Source organism: Caretta caretta, chromosome 7, assembly GCF_965140235.1.
Source record: "Caretta caretta isolate rCarCar2 chromosome 7, rCarCar1.hap1, whole genome shotgun sequence".
Lineage (NCBI taxonomy): Eukaryota > Metazoa > Chordata > Testudines > Cheloniidae > Caretta > Caretta caretta.
Window position 1 is genome coordinate 45,943,460 of NC_134212.1, and position 24,904 is coordinate 45,968,363.

The following is a 24,904-nucleotide window of genomic DNA, read 5'->3' on the forward strand; positions in this document are numbered from 1 at the left end:
TTTTGGAAGTTATCGGCAGTATACTATTTTAAATATTATTCAAAAGTTTGTTTAATGAGTGAGATTATGTACAAAATTTATATTTCTATACATTGATCTGAAATATTTCTGTACCATTGAAATATATTTCAAACAAATACAAGTATAAAATAAAAACTGATTTTTTTCCATAAAATGACAAAAATATGTGGCCAAGGTTTTCAGAAATATTCTTAAATTGGGATTGTGCATCCATATTAGGCACCCATATAAATGGCCAGATTGAAATTAATGGGAGTTGCATGGTTGGCTTTTAAAAATCTCAACCTTGGTGCCTAAATTTAGGTAGCCACTTTAAAAAATCTTAGCCTGTTTGTATTTCTAGTTGCTAAGTAATGTACTGAACAGCAATAGTATTTTACAGTAATACATATTAATGAAATATCATAGATAATATTGCCATTATGGAAAGGGTTAATGTGGTAATTTCATTCAGAACCCTAGAGTATGCTAAAACATGTTCATTATCTAAGCATAGTTTTACTGTATATTTATCATATAAAGGATTTTAATAAGCTTTGTTTCTCTGGCATACTCTGAATAGTAAACACTGTAAAATATCTTAAACGTATCTAAGGTTGTAGGAAAAACAATGTATGATGCTGTGTTGTATTATTTGAGAAATAACATGTGATCATGCTGTTTATGATAGTGGGCCCAATTCTGCTGTCACATCAGAATATATCTGGAATAAGCGTGCAATGAGTTTCCTCAGCTATAGGGAGCATATAACCCATGGTAAAACAGTGTAGCTCTTTGTCGTGTGGTTCCGCCCCCCACCCTTGCCGGAGCTAGATCGCTTATAAAGGTATGAGTGTTACTTGGTGTGGGCCAGTGGGTTTGGTTAATTACTCAAAGCAGCAGAGGTTATGCTTTGAGATCCAGAGGTCCTAGTTTCAATTCCTGCAGGCAACCCAGTGAAAGGTGTTGTTACAAGTCATTGAAGTGTCTTTGGATATACCTGGATGTGACTGAAAGTGTAGTCTGGCCCTGTATCGTAATGCATACACACATGGGAGTCAAGTTAGGATTGCACATTCAGCCTTAGCATTGACATTTCCTACTAATTGAGGGTTTAACAGTGCAACCTTTAACATTGTGTTAACTTGGGTTTTTGCATTTTATTTACTAACATGTGGGGTGTTTTGTTTAATTTTATTTTTAAGAAAAATGGTGGTGAAAAAGGGTAAAAAAAACCCCAACAACCTGAAAAGTGAAATTTTCCCAGGCTTCCAGGCTTCCAACTTATGCTAAGTTGAAAAATTTGTAATAAGAACCCCTTGCATTTCCCCACATGTAGCAAGTGCAATTCTTTCCAGTTCCTGCCCAAGCCATATATACAAGATATGTAGAATGTCAGAAGGCCTTCAACCAGCTTAAAGTGACACTCATGTCTGACCCCGTGCTAAGGGCCCCAGACTTTGACAAACCGTTCCTAGTAACCACAGATGCGTCTGAGCGTGGTATGGGAGCAGTCTTAATGCAGGAAGGACCGAATCAAGAATTCCATTCTGTCGTCTTTCTCAGCAAGAAGCTGTCTGAGAGGGAAAGCCACTGGTCAATCAGTGAAAAGGAATGTTACGCCATTGTCTACGCTCTGGAAGAGCTATGCCCATACATTTGGGGACGGCATTTCCACCTGCAAACCGACCAGGCTGCGCTACAGTGGCTTCATACTGCCACGGGAAATAACAAAAAACTTATTCGGTGGAGTTTAGCTCTCCAAGATTTTGATTTCGACATACAACACATTTCAGGAGCTTCTAACGAAGTGGCTGATGCACTCTCCTGTGAAAGTTTCCCAGAATCAACTGGTTAAAATCGTCCTTGAGATGTGGAAAATATTGTTAGTCTTTATGCAGTTAATAGTATATTTAGAGATGCATGTGTCTTATTAACTCTGTTTCCTCCTAGAGCTCCAGGAAGAAATCACAGCCAGTGTTTCACCCTATCTGTGATTTGGGGGGCGTGTCATAAATATAAAGGGAAGGGTAACCACCTTTCTGTATACAGTGCTATAAAATCCCTCCTGGCCAGAGGCAAAATCCTTTCACCTGTAAAGGGTTAAGAAGCTAAGGTAACCTCACTGGCACCTGACCCAAAATGACCAATGAGGGGACAAGATACTTTCAAATCTGGAGTGGGGGACAAAGGGTTTTTTCTGTCTGTGTGATACCTTTGCCAGCAACAGATCAAGGATGCAAGCCTTCCACCTCCTGTAAAGTAATCTAGATAGAAAATGTCGTAGATTTTTTTTTGTTTTTTGGCTTGTAAAATTCGCTGTGCTGGAGGAATGTGTATTCCTGTTTTAGTGTCTTTTTGTAACTTAAGGTTTTGCCTAGAGGGATTCTCTATGTTTTGAATCTGCCTGCCTGTGAGATTATCTTCCATTCTCATAGACTCATAGATATTAAGGTCAGAAGGGACCATTATGATCATCTAGTCTGACCTCCTGCACAATGCAGGCCACAAAAAGAAAAGGAGTACTTGTAGCACCTTAGAGACTAACCAATTTATTTGAGCATGAGCTTTCGTGAGCTACAGCTCACTTCATCAGATGTATACCGTGGAAACTGCAGCAGACTTTATATACACACAGAGATCATGAAACAATATCTCCTCCCACCCCACTGTCCTGCTGGTAATAGCTTATCTAAAGTGATCATCAGGTGGGCCATTACCAGCAGGACAGTGGGGTGGGAGGAGGTATTGTTTCATGATCTCTGTGTGTATATAAAGTCTGCTGCAGTTTCCACGGTATACATCTGATGAAGTGAGCTGTAGCTCACGAAAGCTCATGCTCAAATAAATTGGTTAGTCTCTAAGGTGCTACAAGTACTCCTTTTCTTTTTGCGAATACAGACTAACACGGCTGTTACTCTGAAAAATGCAGGCCACAGAATCTCACCCACCCACTCCTGCAATAAACCTCTCACCTATGTCTGAACTATTGAAATCCTCAAATAATGGTTTAAAGACTTCAAGGTGCAGAGAATCCTCCAGCAAGTGACCCATGCCCCATCCTACAGAGGAAGGTGAAAAACGCCCAGGGCCTCTTCCAATCTGCCCTGGAGGAAAATTCCTTCTCGACCCCAAATATGGCGATTAGCTGAACCCTGAGCATGTGGGCAAGATTCAGCAGCCAGATACCCAGGAAAGAATTCTCTGTAGTAATTCAGATCCCACCCCATCTAACATCCCATCACAGGCCATTGGGCCTATTTACCATGAATAGTTATAGATCAATTAATTGCCAAAATCATGTTATCCCATCTCCTCCATAAATGTATTGAGTTTAATCTTGAAGCCAGATAGGTCTTTTGCCCCCACTGCTTCCCTTGGAAGGCTGTTCCAGAACTTCACCCCTCTGATGGTTAGAAACCTTCGTCTTATTTCAAGTCGAAACTTCCCGATGGCCAGTTTAATGGGTCCTAAGAAACCCAAGCTGGTCTGTGCTTAACTTGTTTATTCTCAAGCCTCCCCAGGAAAGGGGTTGTAAGGGCTTGGGGGGATATTTTGGGGGAAGATGTCTCCAAGTGGTCTCTTTCCCTCTTCTTTGTTTAAATCACTTGGTGGTGGCAGCATACTGTTCAAGGACAAGGCAAAGTTTGTACCTTGGGGAAGTTTTAACCTAAACTGGTAAGAATAAGCTTAGGGGGTCTTTCATGCAGGTTCCCACATCTGTACTCTAGAGTTCAGAGTGGGAAGGAACCTTGACAGGGCTCCTTACTGCCATACCCTTTATTCCACTCTGTGCCTGCATAAAGGCAAGCCAGAATCAAGCCCTAAGTGAAATGCCCATGTCACACACTTGGAACAGCCTCTTTCTTCCCATTTGCCAAACAGCTTAGATTCAGCCTTTCTTTACTTATCTTTGTGGCTCTTGGGATGCTGTGACCAAATGACACTTCTGCGTCTGAGGAAGCACAGAATATTCTTTAATCTTGTAAATGATCACTTTGGAAGTCCTCTTGGACTTTTCACTCATTCACTTCTGTAGAGTAACATCTGTTAAGATTTTTCTAAAGAGTGTTTTGCCTTCTGAGTCACCGGAACAGAAAATTCCATTTGCTCACCCTCAGATGAAACACTTCATGAAAGGCTCCTTTGTCTTTATCCACTGGTGAAATTCTCTAATCGGTCTTGGGGCATTAATCTGAACCTCATTAAATTTTTGATCCTCCTCCTGAACTGTTCAGGAAATGTTCATTCTACTCCTCTTCCTTGAAAGTAACTTGTACTACTCTAAAATCCCTGATAGCCTATTCTCTTTTCCCTGCTTTCCATAAGGGCAAAGAAGTTCTTAACCCTAACATTCTTTCTAAAGTGGTTCCATCTAATTCACCTTATTGCCCTTCCTTCCAGTTTTTTCCCTTGGGATGTGACTCTTCTAGCACAATTCAACAGAAGTTTGATATGAAATTAGTTCTTCATCTTTACATTGAGAAAATGAAAAGCTTTGTCATCTCTTCTATGTTGCTTACAGGATAAAATCCAAGAGGAAATCCAACAACTATCTGAGCAGATAGCGCAGTGAAATGAAGCTTGCTATGATAAGATGGCTCATGTTCCAGTACAGAAAATGTTGAAGGCTCATTCTAATAGAAATATGGCAATGTAGAAGATTTCCCTTAGCAAAGTTCCTTTTCCTAATATGGTATCTGCAAGGTAGCTCCTTGCAGTTTAGTGAACATAACTTGAAGCAGAATTTACACAACATTATCATCTACAGTAGTTTCAGAGGCTCGGTCAGTAATTGATCAGGATGTCAGTTTTGCAGGCCAGGTCTACACTAGAAACTTTTGCCAATATAATAATGTCAGTTAGGGATGTGATTTTTTTTTTAAAGACCTTCCAAAAGACCTATTGAAGATACTGTTATACTGGGGAAAATGTGTTTTTACCCAAATAGCTTACTTTGGGGGAACTGATGAAAGCTATATGGGCAAAAGCATACTCAAATAATTAGAAATAACTTGTAAGTATCAGGGCCATTTTTAATTTACATTGAAAAAAAATATGCTAGCTTTGAAATGATAGGATTGTAACAATACTATTTTAAATAAATCACAGAATGCCATCATTAAAATACAGATCTAGAGAGGACAGATAAAGGTAAAGCCTTTTTTCCTATAGTACGCTTTATCTGTGAAACAACTTAAATCCTGAAAACGCCCTGAAAAAGCACAAGAACAAATCCGCACAGACACACCCCTAGAACCCCGAGCAGGTATTCAGGTAGACAGGGGTATTCTGTCTACTACCCAAGATCCATAAACCTGGAATCCTGGACGCCCCATCATCTCAGGCATTGGCACCCTGACAGCAGGATTGTCTAGCTATGTAGACTCCCTCCTCAGGCCCTACATTACCAGCACTCCTAGCTATCTTTGAGACACCACTGACTTCCTGAGGAAACTACAATCCATCGGTGATCTTCCTGAAAACAACATCCTAGCCACTATGGATGTAGAAGCCCTCTACACCAACATTCCACACAAAGATGGACTACGAGCCGTCAGGAACAGTATCCCCGATAATGTCACTGCAAACCTGGTGGCTGAACTTTGTGACTTTGTCCTCACTCATAACTATTTCACATCTGGGGACAACGTATACCTTCAAATCAGCAGCACTGCTATGGGTACCCACATAGCCCCACAGTATGCCAACATTTTTATGGCTAACTTAGAACAACGCTTCCACAGCTCTCATCCCCTAATGTCCCTACTCTACTTGCGCTACATTGATGACATCTTCATCATCTGGACCCATGGGAAAGAAGCCCTTGAGGAATTCCACCATGATTTCAACAATTTCTATCCCACCGTCAACCTCAGCCTGAACCAGTCCACACAAGAGATCCACTTCCTGGACACTACGGTGCTAATAAGCGATGGTCAAATAAACACCACCCTATACCAGAAACCTACTGACCGCTATACTTACCTACATGAGTCCAGCTTTCATCCAGACCACACCACACGATCCTACATGTCTACAGCCAAGCTCTTCGATACAACCGCATTTGCTCCAACCCCTCAGACAGAGACAAACACCTACAAGAACTCTCTCAAGCATTCTTACAACTACAATACCCACCTGCTGAAGTGAAGAAACAGATTGACAGAGCCAGAAGAGTACCCAGAAGTCACCTACTACAGGACAGGCCCAACAAGGAAAATAACAGAATGCCGCTAGCCATCACCTTCAGCCCCCAACTAAAACCTCTCCAATGCATCATCAAGGATCTACAGCCTATCCTGAAGGATGACCCATCACTCTCACAGATCTTGGGAGACAGGCTAGTCCTTGCTTACAGACATCCCCCCAACCTGAAGCAAATACTCACCAGCAACCACACAACAAACACACTAACCCACGAACTTATCCTTGCAACAAAGTCCGTTGCCAACTCTGTCCACATATCTATTCAGGGGACACCATCATAGGGCCTAATAACATCAGCCACACTATCAGAGGCTCGTTCACCTGCACATCTACCAGTGTGATGTATGCCATCATGTGCCAGCAATGCCCCTCTGCCATGTACATTGGCCAAATTGGACAGTCTCTATGTAGAAGAATAAATGGACACAGATCAGATGTCAGGAATTATAACATTCAAAAACCAGTCAGAGAACACTTCAGTCTCTCTGGTCACTCGATTACAGACCTAAAAGTTGCAATTCTTCAACAAAAAAACTTCAAAAACAGACTCCAATGAGAGACTGCTGAACTGGAATTAAATTTGCAAAGTGGACACCATTACATTAGGGTTGAATAAAGACTGGGAGTGGATGGGTCATTACACAAAGTAAAACTGTTTCCCCATGTTTATTCCCCGTGCCCCCGCCCCACCACTGTTTCTCACATGTTTTTGTCAACTGCTGGAAATGGCCCACCTTGATTATCACTACAGAAGGTTCTTTTTCTCTCCTGCTGGTAACAGCTCACCTTACCTAAGTCACTTTTAGAAAAGGAGTACTAGTGGCACCTTAGAGACTAACCAATAGGTGCCACTAGTACTCCTTTTCTTTTTGCGAATACAGACTAACACAGCTGCTACTCTGAAACCTGATCACTTTTGTTACAGTCTGTACGGTAACACCCATTGTTTCATGTTCTCTGTGTATATAAAATCTCCCCACTGTATTTTCCACTGTATTTATCCGATGACGTGAGCTATCACTCATGAAAACTTATGCTCAAATAAATTTGTTAGTCTCTAAGGTGGCACAAGTACTCCTTTTCTTTTACGGATACAGACTAACACGGCTGCTACTCTGAAACTTAAATCCTATCATTTCATGATGTCCCAATCGCCTTTTATTTTTGACAGAAACATTGTATGTTCTAAATTATAATTACAGTAAAAGCTGTGTTATTTAGCATTTTACCAACCAGAAAGCTCTAGAAACCGGCATTTCTGATATCTCCCAATACAAATTAAAAGTCCAGTTGGCACAGGGCCAGCAGGCTTCCTACCTGGCTCTGCGTGGTTCGCTGGAAGCAGCCACATGTCCCTGCTGCTCCTATGTGGAGGAACGACCATGGGGACTCCATACACTGCCCCCGCCCCGAGTGCTGGCTCCGCAGATCCCAGTGGCTGGGAACTGTGGCCAATGGGAGCTGTGGGGGCCGTGTGTCCGCCGCGTAGGAGCAGCAGGGACATGCCGCCACTTCCAGGGAGATACCCAAGGTTTCGGCACCCCGAAACCCTGCCGTGTCCCAATCCCCTGACCCAAGCCCCCTCCCACACCCAAACTCTCTCCCTTTGACTAACTGGCACTCCCCATTCCCCCAGCATGCAGGATAACAAAGCTTTTACTGTACTTGCATATTTATATATTTACTACTAAGCAACATATCCCCCCATTCTTCCCCAGTGACCAAGCCTCTCTTATAGTAGAATTGGGTAAATATATTACTGCATGGGTCAAGAGCTCAAGAACACAGAATTTGAACTTTCTGACACATGAATGATGGTCTGTGACTTTTCCACACAGTGCACTCTATGTGGCTCTTTAAGGTATGCTGCCATATTGATATTATTTCTTTGTTTGAGACCCAAGATATCCGTTTGTCGGGCATAATTTCTAGGTTTTTGCCTGTGTGGCGAGAAATTCTAATTCAGCTGCTAATCCATGTACTGTACAATAAAAAACACTGATACATTTGCATAACAACAATAATTAGTGTTGGTACAGTTTTAATGTTATTGTTACTCCATGTTTTCTTACGATTTTGATGCTAGTTGAATATTTTGAGGACGTTAGGTCACTTGCATTTAAATGAAGGAATAGGCCTGCTGAACATAACTACCTCCTACGTACACTCTGATCATCTTTAATTGTAGGTCTGTTTAAAGTCATATTTCCTTACTGTGGCTTTGGGAATCACAATTTAATCAGAGGGGATAGCACTGTTTCAATAGGAAATTCTGTGACCAACACAGCTTGTGGTTTGAAGTGTAAATAAGAAATAAAGAATTATCTAATATTTCATACATTATGGTGATTTTTGAAATATGTACACTGGCCAGAGATTTTCAAGGAATTCACTTATATTGTGTTTACATATGGGAAAGAAGATTATTTCCTCTAACATAGTTAGGCCTTTCCAGTCTCATACATCTACATCATTGCTTCCTCTTTTGGCTTTGTCAAATAACCAGGCTTTTGTAGGGTAGCTCAGGATAGTTTGAGGCTTTGGATTTAGAGCCCAATCATCTAGGGCTTTAATTTTTCAGCTTCATGACAGGCTACCTTGGCAGTACTTCCTCCACCACTAGTTGCACAACAGTAGCTGTCCAACATGAATAGAATAAAGCTTATTTATTACCAAATGACAGCGAACAGATAATCATTCTTTTCCTGAAGTAGGGTGAAAGAGAATTGAAACAGAAGTAATCAATATTTTCTTCAACAGAGGTTTCTAAACCTCCAAATGATATTACCTACCAACAAGAGAATGCTGTCCTTACTATAGCACATATGTCAAAGGATGGAGAAGGGCTAAATACCAGAGAATTTCTCTGAAATCATACTTTTTATTAGGGCTGTCAAGCAATTTAAAAAATTAATCGCGATTAATCACACAGTGAAACAATAGAATACCAATTCAAATTTATTAAATATTTGTTGATGTTTTCTACAATTTCAAATATATTAATTTCAATTACAACACAGAATACAAAGTGTACAGTGCTCATTTTACTTTTATTTTTATCACAAATATTTGCACTGTAAAAAACAAAAGAAATAATATTTTTCAATTCACCTAATACAAGTACTGTAGTGCAATCTCTTTATTATGAAATTTGAATTTGCAAATGTAGAATTATGTACAAAAAATAAAACAATGTAAAACTTTAGAACCTACAAGTCCACTCAGTCCTACTTCAGCCAATTGCTCAGACAAACAAGTTTGGTTACAATTTGCAGGAGATAATGCTGCCCATGTCTTGTTTAAAATGTCACCTGAAAGTGAGAACAGGCATTCTCATGGCACTGTTGTAGCCGACATCGCAAGATATTTACTTGCCAAATGCGCTAAAGATTCATATGTTCCTTCATGCTTCAACTACCATTCCAGAAGACCTGCGTCCATGCTGATGACTGGTTCTGCTCGATAACCATCCAAAGCAGAGCAGATTGACACATATTCATTTTCATCATCTGAGCCCTGGTCTACACTAGGACTTTAGGTCGAATTTAGCAGCGTTAAATCGATGTAAACCTGCACCGGTCCACACAATGAAGCCCTTTATTTCGACTTAAAGGGCTCTTAAAATCGATTTCCTTAGTCCACCCCTGACAAGTGGATTAGCGCTTAAATCGACGTTGCCGGCTCGAATTTGGGGTACTGTGGACACAATTCGATGGTATTGGCCTCCGGGAGCTATCCCAGAGTGCTCCATTATGACCGCTCTGGACAGCACTCTCAACTCAGATGCACTGGCCAGGTAGACAGGAAAAGAACGGCGAACTTTTGAATCTCATTTCCTGTTTGGCCAGCGTGGCAAGCTGCAGGTGACCATGCAGAGCTCATCAGCACAGGTGACCATGATGGAGTCCCAGAATCGCAAAAGAGCTCCAGCATGGACCGAACGGGAGGTACGGGATCTGATCGCTGTTTGGGGAGAGGAATCCGTGCTATCAGAACTCCGTTCCAGTTTTCGAAATGCCAAAACCTTTGTGAAAATCTCCCAGGGCATGAAGGACAGAGTCCATAACAGGGACCCGAAGCAGTGCCGCGTGAAACTGAAGGAGCTGAGGCAAGCCTACCAGAAAACCAGAGAGGCGAACAGCCGCTCTGGGTCAGAGCCCCAAACATGCCGCTTCTATGATGAGCTGCATGCCATTTTAGGGGGTTCAGCCACCACTACCCCAGCCGTGTTGTTTGACTCCTTCAATGGAGATGGAGGCAATACGGAAGCAGGTTTTGGGGACGAAGAAGATGATGATGATGAGGAGGTTGTAGATAGCTCACAGCAAGCAAGCGGAGAAACCGGTTTTCCCGACAGCCAGGAACTGTTTCTCACCCTAGACCTGGAGCCAGTACCCCCCGAACCCACCCAAGGCTGCCTCCTGGACCCAGCAGGCGGAGAAGGGACCTCTGGTGAGTGTACCTTTTAAAATACTATACATGGTTTAAAAGCAAGCATGTGAAAGGATTACTTTGCCCTGGCATTTGCGGTTCTCCTAGATGTAGTCCTAAAGCCTTTGCAAAAGGTTTCTGGGGAGGGCAGCCTTATTGCGTCCTTCATGGTAGGACACTTTACCACTCCAGGCCAGTAACACGTACTTGGGAATCATTGTAGAACAAAGCATTGCAGTGTATGTTTGCTGGCATTCAAACAACATCCGTCCTTTATCTCTCTGTGTTATCCTCAGGAGAGTGAGATATAATTCATGGTCACCTGGTTGAAATAGAGTGCTTTTCTTCGGGGGACACTCAGAGGTGCCCATTCCTGCTGGGCTGTTTGCCTGTGGCTAAACAGAAATGTTCCCCGCTGTTAGCCACAGGGAGGGGGGAAGGTTGAGGGGGTAGTCACGCGGTGGGAGGAGGCAAAATGCGACCTTGTAACGAAAGCACATGTGCTATGTATGTAATGTTAACAGCAAGGTTTACCCTGAAAGAGTGTAGCCACTGTTTTATAAAATGTGTCTTTTTAAATACCGCTGTCCCTTTTTTTTTCTCCACCAGCTGCATGTGTTTCAATGATCACAGGATCTTCTCCTTCCCAGAGGCTAGTGAAGCTTAGAAAGAAAGAAAAACGCACTCGCGATGAACTGTTCTCCGAGCTCATGCTGTCCTCCCACACTGACAGAGCACAGACGAATGCGTGGAGGCAAATAATGTCAGAGTGCAGGAAAGCACAAAATGACCGGGAGGAGAGGTGGCGGGCTGAAGAGAGTAAGTGGCGGGCTGAAGAGAGTAAGTGGCGGGCTGAAGACAGGGCTGAAGCTCAAATGTGGCGGCAGCGTGATGAGAGGAGGCAGGATTCAATGCTGAGGCTGCTGCAGGACCAAACCAGTATGCTCCAGTGTATGGCTGAGCTGCAGCAAAGGCAGCTGGAGCACAGACTGCCACTGCAGCCCCTCTGTAACCAACCGCCCTCCTCCCCAGGTTCCATAGCCTCCACACCCAGACGCCCAAGAACGCGGTGGGGGGGCCTCCGGCCAACCAGCCACTCCACCACAGAGGATTGCCCAAAAAAAAGAAGGCTGTCATTCAATAAATTTTAAAGTTGTAAACTTTTAAAGTGCTGTGCTTAAAGTGCTGTGTGGCATTTTCCTTCCCTCCTCCACCACCCCTCCTGGGCTACCTTGGTAGTCATCCCCCTATTTGTGTGATGAATGAATAAAGAATGCATGAATGTGAAGCAACAATGACTTTATTACCTCTGCAAGCGGTGATTGAAGGGAGGAGGGGCGGGTGGTTAGCTTACAGGGAAGTAGAGTGAACCAAGGGGCGGGGGGTTTCATCAAGGAGAAACAAACAGAACTTTCACACCGTAGCCTGGCCAGTCATGAAACTGGTTTTCAAAGCTTCTCTGATGCGTACCGTGCCCTCCTGTGCTCTTCTAACCGCCCTGGTGTCTGGCTGCACGTAACCAGCAGCCAGGCGATTTGCCTCAACCTCCCACCCCGCCATAAACGTCTCCCCCTTACTCTCACAGATACTGTGGAGCACACAGCAAGCAGTAATAACAGTGGGAATATTGGTTTCGCTGAGGTCTAAGCGAGTCAGTAAACTGCGCCAGCGCGCCTTTAAACGTCCAAATGCACATTCTACCACCATTCTGCACTTGCTCAGCCTGTAGTTGAACAGCTCCTGACTACTGTCCAGGCTGCCTGTGTACGGCTTCATGAGCCATGGCATTAAGGGGTAGGCTGGGTCCCCAAGGATACATATAGGCATTTCAACATCCCCAACAGTTATTTTCTGGTCTGGGAATAAAGTCCCTTCCTGCAGCTTTTGAAACAGACCAGAGTTCCTGAAGATGCGAGCATCATGCAACTTTCCCGGCCATCCCACGTTGATGTTGGTGAAACGTCCCTTGTGATCCACCAGAGCTTGCAGCACTATCGAAAAGTACCCCTTGCGGTTTATGTACTCGGCGGCTTGGTGCTCCGGTGCCAAGATAGGGATATGGGTTCCGTCTATAGCCCCACCACAGTTAGGGAATCCCATTGCAGCAAAGCCATCCACTATGACCTGCACATTTCCCAGGGTCACTACCCTTGATATCAGCAGATCTTTGATTGCGTGGGCTACTTGCATCACAGCAGCCCCCACAGTAGATTTGCCCACTCCAAATTGATTCCCAACTGACCGGTAGCTGTCTGGCTTTGCAAGCTTCCACAGGGCTATCGCCACTCGCTTCTCAACTGTGAGGGCTGCTCTCATCTTGGTATTCATGCGCCTCAGGGCAGGGGAAAGCAAGTCACAAAGTTCCATGAAAGTGCCCTTACGCATGCGAAAGTTTCGCAGCCACTGGGAATCGTCCCAGACCTGCAACACTATGTGGTCCCACCAGTCTGTGCTTGTTTCCCGAGCCCAGAATCGGCGTTCCACAGCATGAACCTGCCCCATTAGCACCATGATGCATGCATTGGCAGGGCCCATGCTTTCAGAGAAATCTGTGTCCATGTCCTGATCACTCACGGGACCGCGCTGACGTCGCCTCCTCGCCCAGTATCGCTTTGCCAGGTTCTGGTGCTGCATATACTGCTGGATAATGCGTGTGGTGTTTAATGTGCTCCTAATTGCCAAAGTGAGCTGAGCGGCCTCCATGCTTGCCTTGGTATGGCGTCCGCACAGAAAAAAGGCGCGGAACGATTGTCTGCCGTTGCTCTGACAGAGGGAGGGGCGACTGACGACACGGCTTACAGGGTTGGCTTCAGGGAGCTAAAATCAACAAAGGGGGTGTCTTTACATCAAGGAGTATTTCAGGCAGGACTTCACGGAGGGTTCCAATAAGAAATGGTGCACCTAAGTTATCGTTCTTATCGGAACAAGGAGGTTAGCCTGGCCTCTGATTGATACATGGCTAGATTTACCTCGCTGCACCTTCTCTGTGAGTGACTGCAGTGTGACCTAGAGGAATGAGTCCCCTAGACAGGGGAGGAGGCAAATGAGTACAAAACAAATCTGGTCTATTTCTTGTTTTGATCCACTCCATCTATCTTTTACATCTTTGGCTGGCAGCAGACGGTGCAGAAGGACTGCATGCCATCCACATCTCATGGCTGCTCGGCAGAAGATGGTACAGTACGACTGCTAGCAGTCCGTATCGCCTGCCCGCTCACCATAAGACGGTTCAATAGGACTGACTGCAGGACTAAAGAGAATGACCTGGTCAAGTCACTCCAAATTTAGTCCCTGCGCCCATATCTGCCCAGGCGCTCCCAGCCGACGTGGCCAGGAGCACCTCGGACATGGCGATGACGGCTACCAGTCGTACTGTACCGTCTGCTACCACAAGGCAAGGGGTTGCTGCTACTGTGTAGCAATGCCGTACCGCGTCTGCCAGCACCCAGGAGACATAGGGTGACGGTTACCTGAGCGGGCTCCATGCTTGCCGTGGTATGGCGTCTGCACAGGTAACTCAGGAAAAAAGGCGCGAAACGATTGTCTGCCCTTGCTTTCACGGAGGGAGGGAGGGAACGGGGGCCTGACGATATGTACCCAGAACCACCCGTGACAATGTTTTAGCCCCATCAGGCATTGGGATCTCAACCCAGAATTCCAATGGGCAGCGGAGACTGTGGGAACTGTGGGACAGCTACCCACAGTGCAACGCTCCGGAAGTCGACTCTAGCCTCGGTACAGTGGAAGCGCTCCGCCGAGTTAATGCACTTAATGCACTTAGAGCATTTTCTGTGGGGACACACACACTCGAATATATAAAACCGATTTCTAAAAAACCGACTTCTATAAATTCGACCTTATTCCGTAGTGTAGACATACCCTTAGTCAGATGCTACCAGCGGAAGGTTGATTTTCTCTTTTGGTGGTTCAGATTCTGTAGTTTCTGCATCGGAGTGTTGCTCTTTTAAGACTTCTGAAAGCATTCTCCACACCTCGTCACTCTCAGAATTTGGAAGGCACTTCAGATTCTTAAACCTTGGGTCGAGTGCTGTATCTATCCTTAGAAATCTCACATTGGTACCTTCTTTGCATTTTGTCAAATCTGCTGTGAAAGTGTTCTTAAAACAAACGTGTACTGAGTCATCATCCAAGACTACTATAACATGAAATATATGGCAGAATGCAGGTAAAACAGAACAGGAGACATACAATTCTCCCCGAAGGATTTCAGTTACAAATTTAATTAACACATTATTTTTTTAATGAGCATCATCACCATAGAAGCATGTCCTCTAGAATGGTGGCTGAAGCGTGAAGGGACATTTGAATGTTTAGAATATCTGGCACATAAATACCTTGCAACACCAGCTACAAAAGTGCCATGCGAATGCCTGTTCTCACTTTCAGGTGACATTATAAATAAGAAGCAGGCAGCAGTATCTCCCGTAAATGTAAACAAATGTGTTAGTCTTCGCAATTGGCTGAACAAGAAGTAGGACTGAGTGGATTTGTAGGCTCTAAAGTTTTACATTGTTTTGTTTTTGAGTGTAGTTATATAACAACAACAAAATCTACATTTGTAAGTTACACTTTCACAATAAAGAGATTGCACTGCAGTACTTACGAGGTGAATTAAAAAATACTATTTATGTTATCATTTTTACAGTGCAAATATTTGTAATCAAAAATAATATAAAGTGAGCACTGTACACTTTGTATTCTGTGTTGTAATAGAAAATATATTGGAAAACGTAGAAAAACATTCAAAATATTTTATAAATTTAAATTGGTATTCTATTGTTTCACAGTGTGACTAATCATGATTAATTTTTTTATCAGTTAATTTTTTGAGTTGATCACTTGAGTCAACTGCAATTAACCGACAGCCCTAGTTTTTATACATGTTTGAACATCTAAATTAATATTGTGTGGAACAAAATTTTGTTTTTTATTTATTTATATGCTGTGAGGAAATAGGAATCTGAGATTTGGAGCAACGGAACTAACTGGCCCTGTTCTGCTGCTGTAGAGCAGTCTACAGTTTCTATAATCTCTTTGAAATGAATATTTTATTCTGAGGATCCACCATTTTTAAACCTGTCTAATCCTGTCAATCGTAGCAATCATTTGTTATATGTCATAGAATTATAGCAGATTAGGCTTGGAAGAGAACTCAGAAGGTCATCTAGTCCAATCCCCTGCTCAGAGCAGGACCAACACCAACTAAATCATCCCAGCCACGGCTTTGTCAAGTCAGGCCTTAAAAATCTCTAAGGATGGAGATTCTACCACCGCCCTAGCTAACTCATTCCAGTGCTTCATCACCCTCCTAGTGAAATAGTGTTTCCTAATATCCAACCTAAACCTCCTCCACTGCAACTTGAGACCATTGCTTCTTGTTCCGTCATCTGCCACCACTGAGAACAGCCTAGCTCCATCCTCTTTGGAACCCCCTTTCAGGTAGTTGAAGGCTGCTATCAAATCCCCCCTCACTCTTTTCTGCTGCAGATTAAATAACCCCAGTTCCCTCAGCTTCTCCTCATAAGTTGTGCCCCAGCCCTCTAATCATTTTCGTTGCCCTCCGCTGGACTCTCTCCAATTTGTCCACATCCCTTCTGTAGTGTGGAGACCAAAACTGGATGCAGTACTCCAGGTGTGGCCTCAACAGTGCCAAATAGAGGGGAATAATCACTTCCCTCGATCTGCTGGAAATGCTCCTACTAATACAGCCCAATGTGCCGTTGGCCTTCTTGGCAACAAGGGCACACTGCTGACACATATCCAGCTTCCCATCCACTGTAATCCCCAGGTCCTTTTCTGCAGAACTGCTGCTTAGCCAGTTGGTCCCCAGCCTGTAGCGGTGCATAGGATTCTTTCTTCCTAAGTGCAGGACTCTGCGCTTGTCCTTGTTGAATCTCATCAGATTTCTTTTGGCCCAATTCTCCAATTTGTCTAGGACCCTCTGTATCCTATCCCAACCCTCCATCATATCTACCTCTCCTCCCATCTTAGTGTAATATGCAAAGTTGCTGAGGGTGCAATTAATCCAATCATCCAGATAATTAATAAAGATGGGTTTCAGAGTAACAGCCGTGTTAGTCTGTATTCGCAAAAAGAAAAGGAGTACTTGTGGCACCTTAGAGACTAACCAATTTATTTGAGCATAAGCTTTCATGAGCTACAGCTCACTTCATCGGATGCATACTGTGGAAAGTGTAGAAGATCTTTTTATATACACACAAAGCATAAAAAATACCTCCTCCCACCCCACTCTCCTGCTGCTAATAGCTAATCTAAAGTGATCACTCTCCTTACAATGTGTATGGTAATCAAGTTGGGCCATTTCCAGCACAAATCCAGGTTTTCTCACCCCACCCCCTCCCCACACACAAACCCACTCTCCTGCTGGTAATAGCTTATCTAAAGTGACCACTCTCCTTACAGTGTGTATGATAATCAAAGTGGGCCATTTCCAGCACAAATCCAGGGTTTAACAAGAACATCTGGGGGGGGGGGGGGTGTAGGAAAAAACAAGGGAAAATAGGTTACCTTGCATAATGACTTAGCCACTCCCAGTCTCTATTCAAGCCTAAGTTAATTGTATCAAATTTGCAAATGAATTCCAATTCAACAGTTTCTCGCTGGAGTCTGGATTTGAAATTTTTTTGTTGTAATATCACAACTTTCATGTCTGTAATCGCGTGACCAGAGAGATTGAAGTGTTCTCCGACTGGTTTATGAATGTTATAATTCTTGACATCTGATTTGTGTCCATTTATTCTTTTACGTAGAGACTGTCCAGTTTGACCAATGTACATGGCAGAGGGGCATTGCTGGCACATGATGGCATATATCACATTGGTGGATGTGCAGGTGAACGAGCCTCTGATAGTGTGGCTATCAGTGTAGGCCCTATGATGGTGTCCCCTGAATAGATGTGGGCATAATTGGCAACGGGTTTTGTTGCAAGGATAGGTTCCTGGGTTAGTGGTTCTGTTGTGTGGTATGTGGTTGCTGGTGATATTTGCTTCAGGTTGGGGAGCTGTCTGTAGGCAAGGACTGGCCTATCTCCCAAGATTTGTGAGAGTGTTGGGTCATCCTTTAGGATAGGAATTAGATCCTTACTAATGCGTTGGAGGGGTTTTAGTTGGGGGCTGAAGGTGACGGCTAGTGGCGTTCTGTTATTTTCTTTGTTAGGCCTGTCCTGTAGTAGAAGATTTCTGGGAACTCTTCTGGCTCTATCAATCTGTTTCTTCACTTTAGCAGGTGGGTATTGTAGTTGTAAGAGTGCTTGAGAGAGCTCTTGTAGGTGTTTGTCTCTGTCTGAGGGGTTGGAGCAAATGTGGTTGTATCGCAGAGCTTGGCTGTAGACGATGGATCGTGTGGTGTGGTCAGGGTGAAAGCTGGAAGCATGTAGGTAGGAATAGCGGTCAGTAGGTTTCTGGTATAGGGTGGTGTTTATGTGACCATCGTTTATTAGCACTGTAGTGTCCAGAAAGTGGATCTCTTGTGTGGACTGGACCAGGCTGAGGTTGGTGGTGGGATGGAAATTGTTGAAATCATGGTGGAATTCCTCAAGGGCTTCTTTTCCATGGCTCTAGATGATGAAGATGTCATCAATATAGCACAAGTAGAGTAGGGACGTTAGGGGACGAGAGCTGAGGAAGCGTTGTTCTAAGTCAGCCATAAAAATGTTGACATACTGTGGGGCCATGCGGGTACCCATAGCAGTGCCGCTGATCTGAAGGTATACATTGTCTCCAAATGTAAAATAGTTATGGGTAAGGACAAAGTCACAAAGTTCAGCCACCAGGTTAGCCGTGACACTATCCCCGATAATGTCACCTTCAGCCTCCAACTAAACCCTGATTATTCAGTAGTTTTTTGTGGTTGGCATTCTCAGTAGATAAAGCACTGGCTGATCTTTTTTGTCCAAGATTTCAAATTGAAGTTCCTAATGTAAGTGAAATGACAATGGTACAGCCAATAAATTAGATTCAGTTGCAGGAAGGACTGCAGTGTAGATCTGAAAAGCTCTGCATTTAAGTTGGTAATAATTTTTACTGATGTTTTAAAATTAACATATAAACTTGTGATATTAAAAGAAGCAGAACCTCAAAGCACCAATTGTGCTTTTCTAGGCAGGAGGAAATTCACTCACATGATTTATCTCAGTGTTGAAAAAAATGTACCATCTATTAATCTGTTAATGTTCTGCTAACTTCTCTTTCATCCTAAATACAATAAACTTGTGTCAAGATTTTTCAAAGAAGGAAAAGTAGGAGTTATAATTACAGCTTATTGTACTATTTCATTTTATATGATCAGTTAAGGAAAATATTTTTAAAGAGTTTCTTGTGTTGAAATGTATGGAGTACAGATAAGGCTATATGAAGTGGTAAACGTATCTATAAATCTTCATGTAAAAACATAAATACTTTCACATTTAGCACTTTCTCTGTTGGTTTTGAATGATTACTAAAACCAGAAAGGAAGTGAGAAGAAATATTCTCCCAGTAAGAACCAGAGTGAAGTATAACAGCAAGTTTTTATATTGGAAGAAGACTGTGCGCAATATGTGGGATCCGTATTGACAAAACATCTCAAATCTACAGTTACTATAAGAAAATTGTTTTTTTCATTTCCCCCAAAGATGTATGCTCCTTTGAATAAGTTGGTTTCACTCCTTCAAAAGAAATAATTTCTATTGGAAGCTTTCCATAAGTAGCAGAACTGGAAACAAAGCTTGCAATTTAGCTCACTTGACCCTGGTTTGCTCCTTGTACTTACTTACTATTTTTATTTGTAAAAGAAATAAGTGGATAATAAATCTGACCTGTTTTGCTTACCTATATCAGATATATGTGATAAAATAGAGGCATCATGCCCATAAACATTAATTAAAACAAATAATTATTACTTATTGGTCTACAGATATTTTGTTTCTGCAGAGCATATTTTATGTGTTTTAATTTTAATCCATTGAAATGCTAAAAAGGACATTTTTATATATTCTACAAACTCTAAAATTAAATATAAATGCTTACAGTTTGTGCATAAACATTCTGTCACAGCGTGATACTGACTGTTGAAGAAGGAAGAGGCCAGTGCACACATTACTGATCAGCTTCCCAACTGGGATTAAAAGAAAGCACCTAGGCCATAGGGAGGGACTGAGACAGTGGAGGAGTCAGGAAAAGGGGAAGGTGAGAGTTGTCTGAGTTAGCCAGGGAAAGAACAGGCAAGAGATATGCCTGGAAGTGAGAGATTGGAACTTGAGACCTGCCAGAGACTAGGAGGCTATAGGAGGTCCCAAAAGGAATTTGTAGGTATTTCCTGGGGAAAGGCTGAAGGGAGGAGAGCAGTGAATGGAGTTTGCTGACTGACCTCCACAAGCCAGAAAGTGAGGGCTGGAGAGGGCAGAAGGTCAGAGAACAGCAGAGAGAGTTGGCTGCTGTCTTATGAGCTGGAGAGCTGAAGCCTAGGGCTGAAGGCAGGGGAGCAGCTGAGGGGCTTACCTGCTGATGTCTCCATGTTGGAGAGCTGGAGCCAGAAGGCTGGAGAGCACTGAGTGGGAGTGATCTATACTTCCTTGGTGAGAATGAACTCCCAAGAAGAGAATATTCTACTTGGGAAGAGAATATTCTAATTCTACTTGTGTATTGTACTTGGAAAAGTAGGGTTGCACTCCAGCTGGAAGAGTTAGGGTGTCTGTCCCGGAAAAAGGACAGGAAATGACTGAAGAGCCTGAATGTGTGGAAGATGCTGGAGCGTAGTATGGGCTGTGTGGGATTTTAAAGATTGCATTCACTGGGTCTGAGAAATGTACTGTGTTTGAAACTTTTGTTGTCGATTATCTGAACTATTGACTAGCCTTTCCTAATCTCATAAACACATATCTGTGTGTTCAGAGAGTGAATTGTAGGGTGTGTTCACCTTAAGTAATGGAGATACAAAACTATTGGACACATTTTGGTGCCAGACAGCCTTATGTATTATGACAAAGTTCCTCCTCTGCCTTGGTGGGTCCTGCGCTTATTGGCAGATTTGCTTGCCTCAGAGATTCACAGCTGGCCTCAGTTTGGCCACTTTTGCTAGTGTCTCAAACCTGCTGTTCCTTCAGCTAACCTCATCACCGGACAGCAGGCGGAAAGGGAGGAGAACAATCCCCGCAATCTCTGCTGACCCACCTAGTAGGTTGGGGGATGGGCCAGGGACCTTCCCCTCTGGTGGGACTCACAGTCCAGGTCACCTCCTCTTGTATCAAATAGGCAGTTGAGGAGGATGGGTGGAACCTGGGCCCACCCTCTACTTGGGGTTCCAGCCCAGGACCTGTGGATTGCAGCTGTCTACAGTGTCTCCTGAAACAACTACATGACAGCTACAACTCCCTGGGCTACTTCCCCATGGCCTCCTCCCAACTCCTTCTTTATCCTCACCACAGGACCTTCCTCCTGATGTCTGATAACGCTTGTACTCCTCAATCCTCCAGAAGTACACCTTCTCACTCTTAGCTTCTTGTGCGCCTTTTGCTCCGAGCTCCTCGCATGCAACTCAGTAACAGAAGTGAGGTCCTTTTTAAAACCAGGTACCCTGATTAGCCTGCCTGTCCTAATTGATTCTGGTAGCTTCTTAATTGGTTCCAGGTGTCCTAATTAGCCTGCCTTAATTGGTTCCAGCAACTTCCTGATTGTTCTGGAATAGCCCATTATCTTACTCAGGGACAAGGGACCTGCTTAATCTGGAGCTAATATATCTATCTTCTATCACTGTCCTGTAGCCCTCTGGCCTGGAGGTAGGCAGGAGGGAGAGGGCTGCTGCTCCTGCTGCTGCTGGCATTGCTGCTAGGCCCTGGGCTCTCCCTGCTGCTACTGTTGTTGCTGCTCCAGCTGCTCCTCTGGCTGGGCCAGACACCACCCCCTCCTTCTCTGCTACCTGGTTGCTGGCCGGCTGCTGGACCCCCCCACCCTCGGGGCTGCTACTGCTTCAACTACAGCCCCTTGTGGGGGGGCCCTACTGGCCTGCTCCCCAAAGAGGGGGAGTGAGGGACCCCAGCCCTAGCTGTTACTCCTGCAGATAGAACCACCACCACCTGAGAGGGGTCCTTTCTGCCTGCCTGGACCACCACCTGGAGTTCCTGGAGCTGCTGCTGCGGAGCTCGCTGCCTGGAGCTGCTGAAGCCCCGAGGAGGAGGAGAAGAGCAGCATCTACCAGTGGGGGAGCACCTAGAGACTTTGCAGACCACTGTGGAGGGGACCATCATGGACTGAGTAACTTTTAAACTGTGCTCTTGTGGTGGGGGTTTTGACTGTGTTTGTGGGGACATAGGGGGTGTGGCATGGAGCCTGCCCCCCCAATCCATCTGTGTCACCCTTCCCAACCCCACCACCACCGCTGCTTCCTCCACCACCCCCACTGGCTGTTTACCATCTGCCTCAGCTCCTGTCTATGGACTCAGCTTCTTGCTTGGCTTGCCACGCCCTGCTTCCACCGTTTGGGCCTGAAGCAGCAGCCAGCCCACATTGACTTTGTGCAAGCGCACGTGGGCGCATGTGCCCCCCCCCCTTGGACTGCCCATCCCACAGCTTTGCCCCTTGCTTGCCAGGTCCTGTGGATCCCCCTCTTAGGCTGAGGGGGGATCCTTTAGCAGTGGGCGGGCTTTGCCTGCCCACTTCCCAGATCCCAATAGGATCACTCTCCTCTAGCCATCTGGCCTGACCCTGTCACAATATATAGGCCCTGGCTGAGTGCCTAGGAATTCCTTTTAAGATTTATTAGTGTGTTGATTAGACTCTGAGTGGTAGTACTGGCTCTAGACTGATGGACATGTGAATGAGACACTTGATTTTTAAGGTACTGTGTGCCACTTAGAGCGGGAACCTGGAACAGGGGAGGAAGGAAGGTCAGGCCATACTTCAGAACTCAGTAATATCTGAGGAGCTAACTCTTCATTGTTTATCAAATGTTGACAAAGAGCAGATATTTTTCCTGAAAATGAGTATGTTTCTCTATGAACTCTGATTATGTTGTAGACATCAGTGTTTGACACATCAGCCGTGTTAAGAAAAATCATTATCCTTGTAGCAATTTCAGAACCTTCCGTCTGCTTTAACCCATCTGAATTTTTGACCTTTTTTTGTCATATAGGGTATAACTTCAAGTGGATAATTTGAATTATTGGAATGTGTGGGTAATTCACTACCCTCACATTTTTAGTAAGAACTTAAAGAAATGGTTCTTCAAAGTAAAAACAAAAATAGTTCTTGACACGTTCTAAAAATTGACAAGTGAGGTGAAGTAAATTCTCCATCATATTCAAGATCGCCTCTCAGATTTGAGTTTTCCTTTACTCCACAGATGGAATAACTTTTAATCATAAGAAAGACGTTTAGCTTTCATTTCTGGGAAAATCCTGTTTGTTTTGCCTTCTGACAGTTTTAACATACAATTTTACACAGTTCCCTGATGATGGAGAAGCCCTTCAAAAATAAGAAGAAATCCAGAAGCTTGCACTTCAGACTAGTTTGGAGGGAAAAAAAATATTTCCTTTTCCTCTGACAGGTAGTCTCTGCTAGTCATTCCTTCATTGGCTTCTGCTGAAGGGACAGTAAGTGAGTGTCTCTATCAAATCCTCCAGCAAGGGTGGCCTTTTCAGACAGAAGCAACATAGCTTCCTCTTTGCCTACAGTACCAGAAGGCTAGCAGCTCCAGAACAAAGTGATTCTAGCAGAAGGTATTTGAATGGCTACAGGAGAGTCGCAGCTGTCAGTTGCAAGCCTCATTTCTCCAGCCAAGTTTTCAAGTTTTCTTGGCTTTTTTTAGGACCTGGAACATTGCCTTGAGCTTCAGCAAAATATAAATTTGCTAGAGCTCAGAGCAGTTGAGCTAGCCCTTTTCACCCTGGAAAGAACATATGATGTATCCAACACATTTTGGGGTGAGGAATAACACCATGGTTGTGGCCTATGTGAGCAAACGGGGGGACACAAAGTCATCATGCCTACACAAAATGGTGGTTATTAATGACATGGTGTGATGGAATGTGTACTCCACATAGGTCCTACAGGGGTTAATGTGGCTTGAGAGGTCAGTTCACATACCTGGCAGCACCTGTGAGAGAGAGCAAGCCAGGCTTAATAAATAAGGAAGCCAAGTTGGGGAGGGGCTAGATGGTGATTATAAAGCCAGGACATTTGTAGAAGAAAGGGGAGTCTGCAGTCTGTCTCTGAGCATGCAAATGGAAGAGTCTGCAGAATGGACTCTTTGTGAGTCTTTATCCGTTACCTGACACACATATTCAGAACACTAGTGTGAAATGTTTCTCAATCAAGCAGGATATCTAAACCTACAGATTCTTCTCCAGTCATTGCAGTCAAGAGGTAAAAGTGCTGTATGTGTTGTTCCAGTCATGGACAATAGTTTTTTACATGTTTTCCCTTGATAGTCAGAAGAAAAATAAGAGATGACATAAGTAATTTTAGTGTCTCCATCTTTGCCCTAGAGATTCTGGGTTTTGGACCTATTGTAACTATCATCCACATTGTCAATTTCCCAATGAAAGGATATAATAAGAATTTAAATCCAGGCTTGGGAAAATTGTGTCTACCTACCTGAGTGCTGAACAACTAAGCAGGAAAGGGAAATTTTGACCCTGTAAATTGTTTTTCTGCAAGAGGCTCCGAATAATCCAGGTTGATTCTCCTCCTTTGCTTAATCAGGTAACTTCACCAATTGAGGGGTAGATGACTTTGGTGCCTTTTTCTCTGCAGATAGAAACTCTCCCTCACTAACCATCTGAAACTTCTGTAGCTAGACTCAGATTCTGAAACATAACCTGAGAATCAGAAACAAAAAGCAAGATTCCTGGAATGGATTTCAGATTGTTAGAGCTTCTCACAGAAGTGTAAATTTGTAAGTATCAATAGGAATCAAAATTCTGCTTTCTGTTCATGAGGCTTCAACAACCTGCAAAGTGAATTTTGTCTAGTAATAACCAATACCAAGACAGTGGGGAACCTATTTAGGGAATTTACTGGAAGATTCTTGGACTACAGCATTCAGGACCATATGCCCCAAAAGTGCATTTAAGGACTCTATAGAAATATGTGTGGAGCAACAAAAGGCCACTTCAGATTTTCACTATTGAGGCAGATTATATTTGTCTTTGCCCAGGAGGAGGCTGCTTTATGAATGGAGTGAGCTGAAATACCTATGGTACATGGGAGACCTTCTGCACCAAATCCTTCCATAATACATGCTCTCA

At 43.8% G+C, this 24,904-nt stretch overlaps 2 protein-coding genes across 10 annotated transcripts in view; both read left to right on the forward strand.

The window, feature by feature from the left end:
- DOCK3 (dedicator of cytokinesis 3) overlaps positions 1-24,904 on the forward strand; it is a 609,762-nt gene that overhangs the window by 230,873 nt on the left and 353,985 nt on the right. The window lies entirely within an intron of this gene.
- LOC142072878 (uncharacterized) lies at positions 9,805-12,180 on the forward strand. Its single transcript, XM_075131169.1, has 2 exons — positions 9,805-10,662; positions 11,251-12,180. Exons 1-2 carry the CDS (start codon positions 10,080-10,082, stop codon positions 11,790-11,792), a joined length of 1,125 nt encoding a protein of 374 aa, XP_074987270.1. The 5' UTR covers positions 9,805-10,079; the 3' UTR covers positions 11,793-12,180.

Excerpts from the sequence above, each read along its gene's own strand:
- LOC142072878 (XM_075131169.1), top strand. The coding sequence starts at position 10,080 with ATGCAGAGCTCATCAGCACAGGTGACCATGATGGAGTCCCAGAATCGC. Across the intron at positions 10,663-11,250 it reads AGGCGGAGAAGGGACCTCTG|CTGCATGTGTTTCAATGATC; the intron begins GTGAGTGTACCT and ends TTTCTCCACCAG.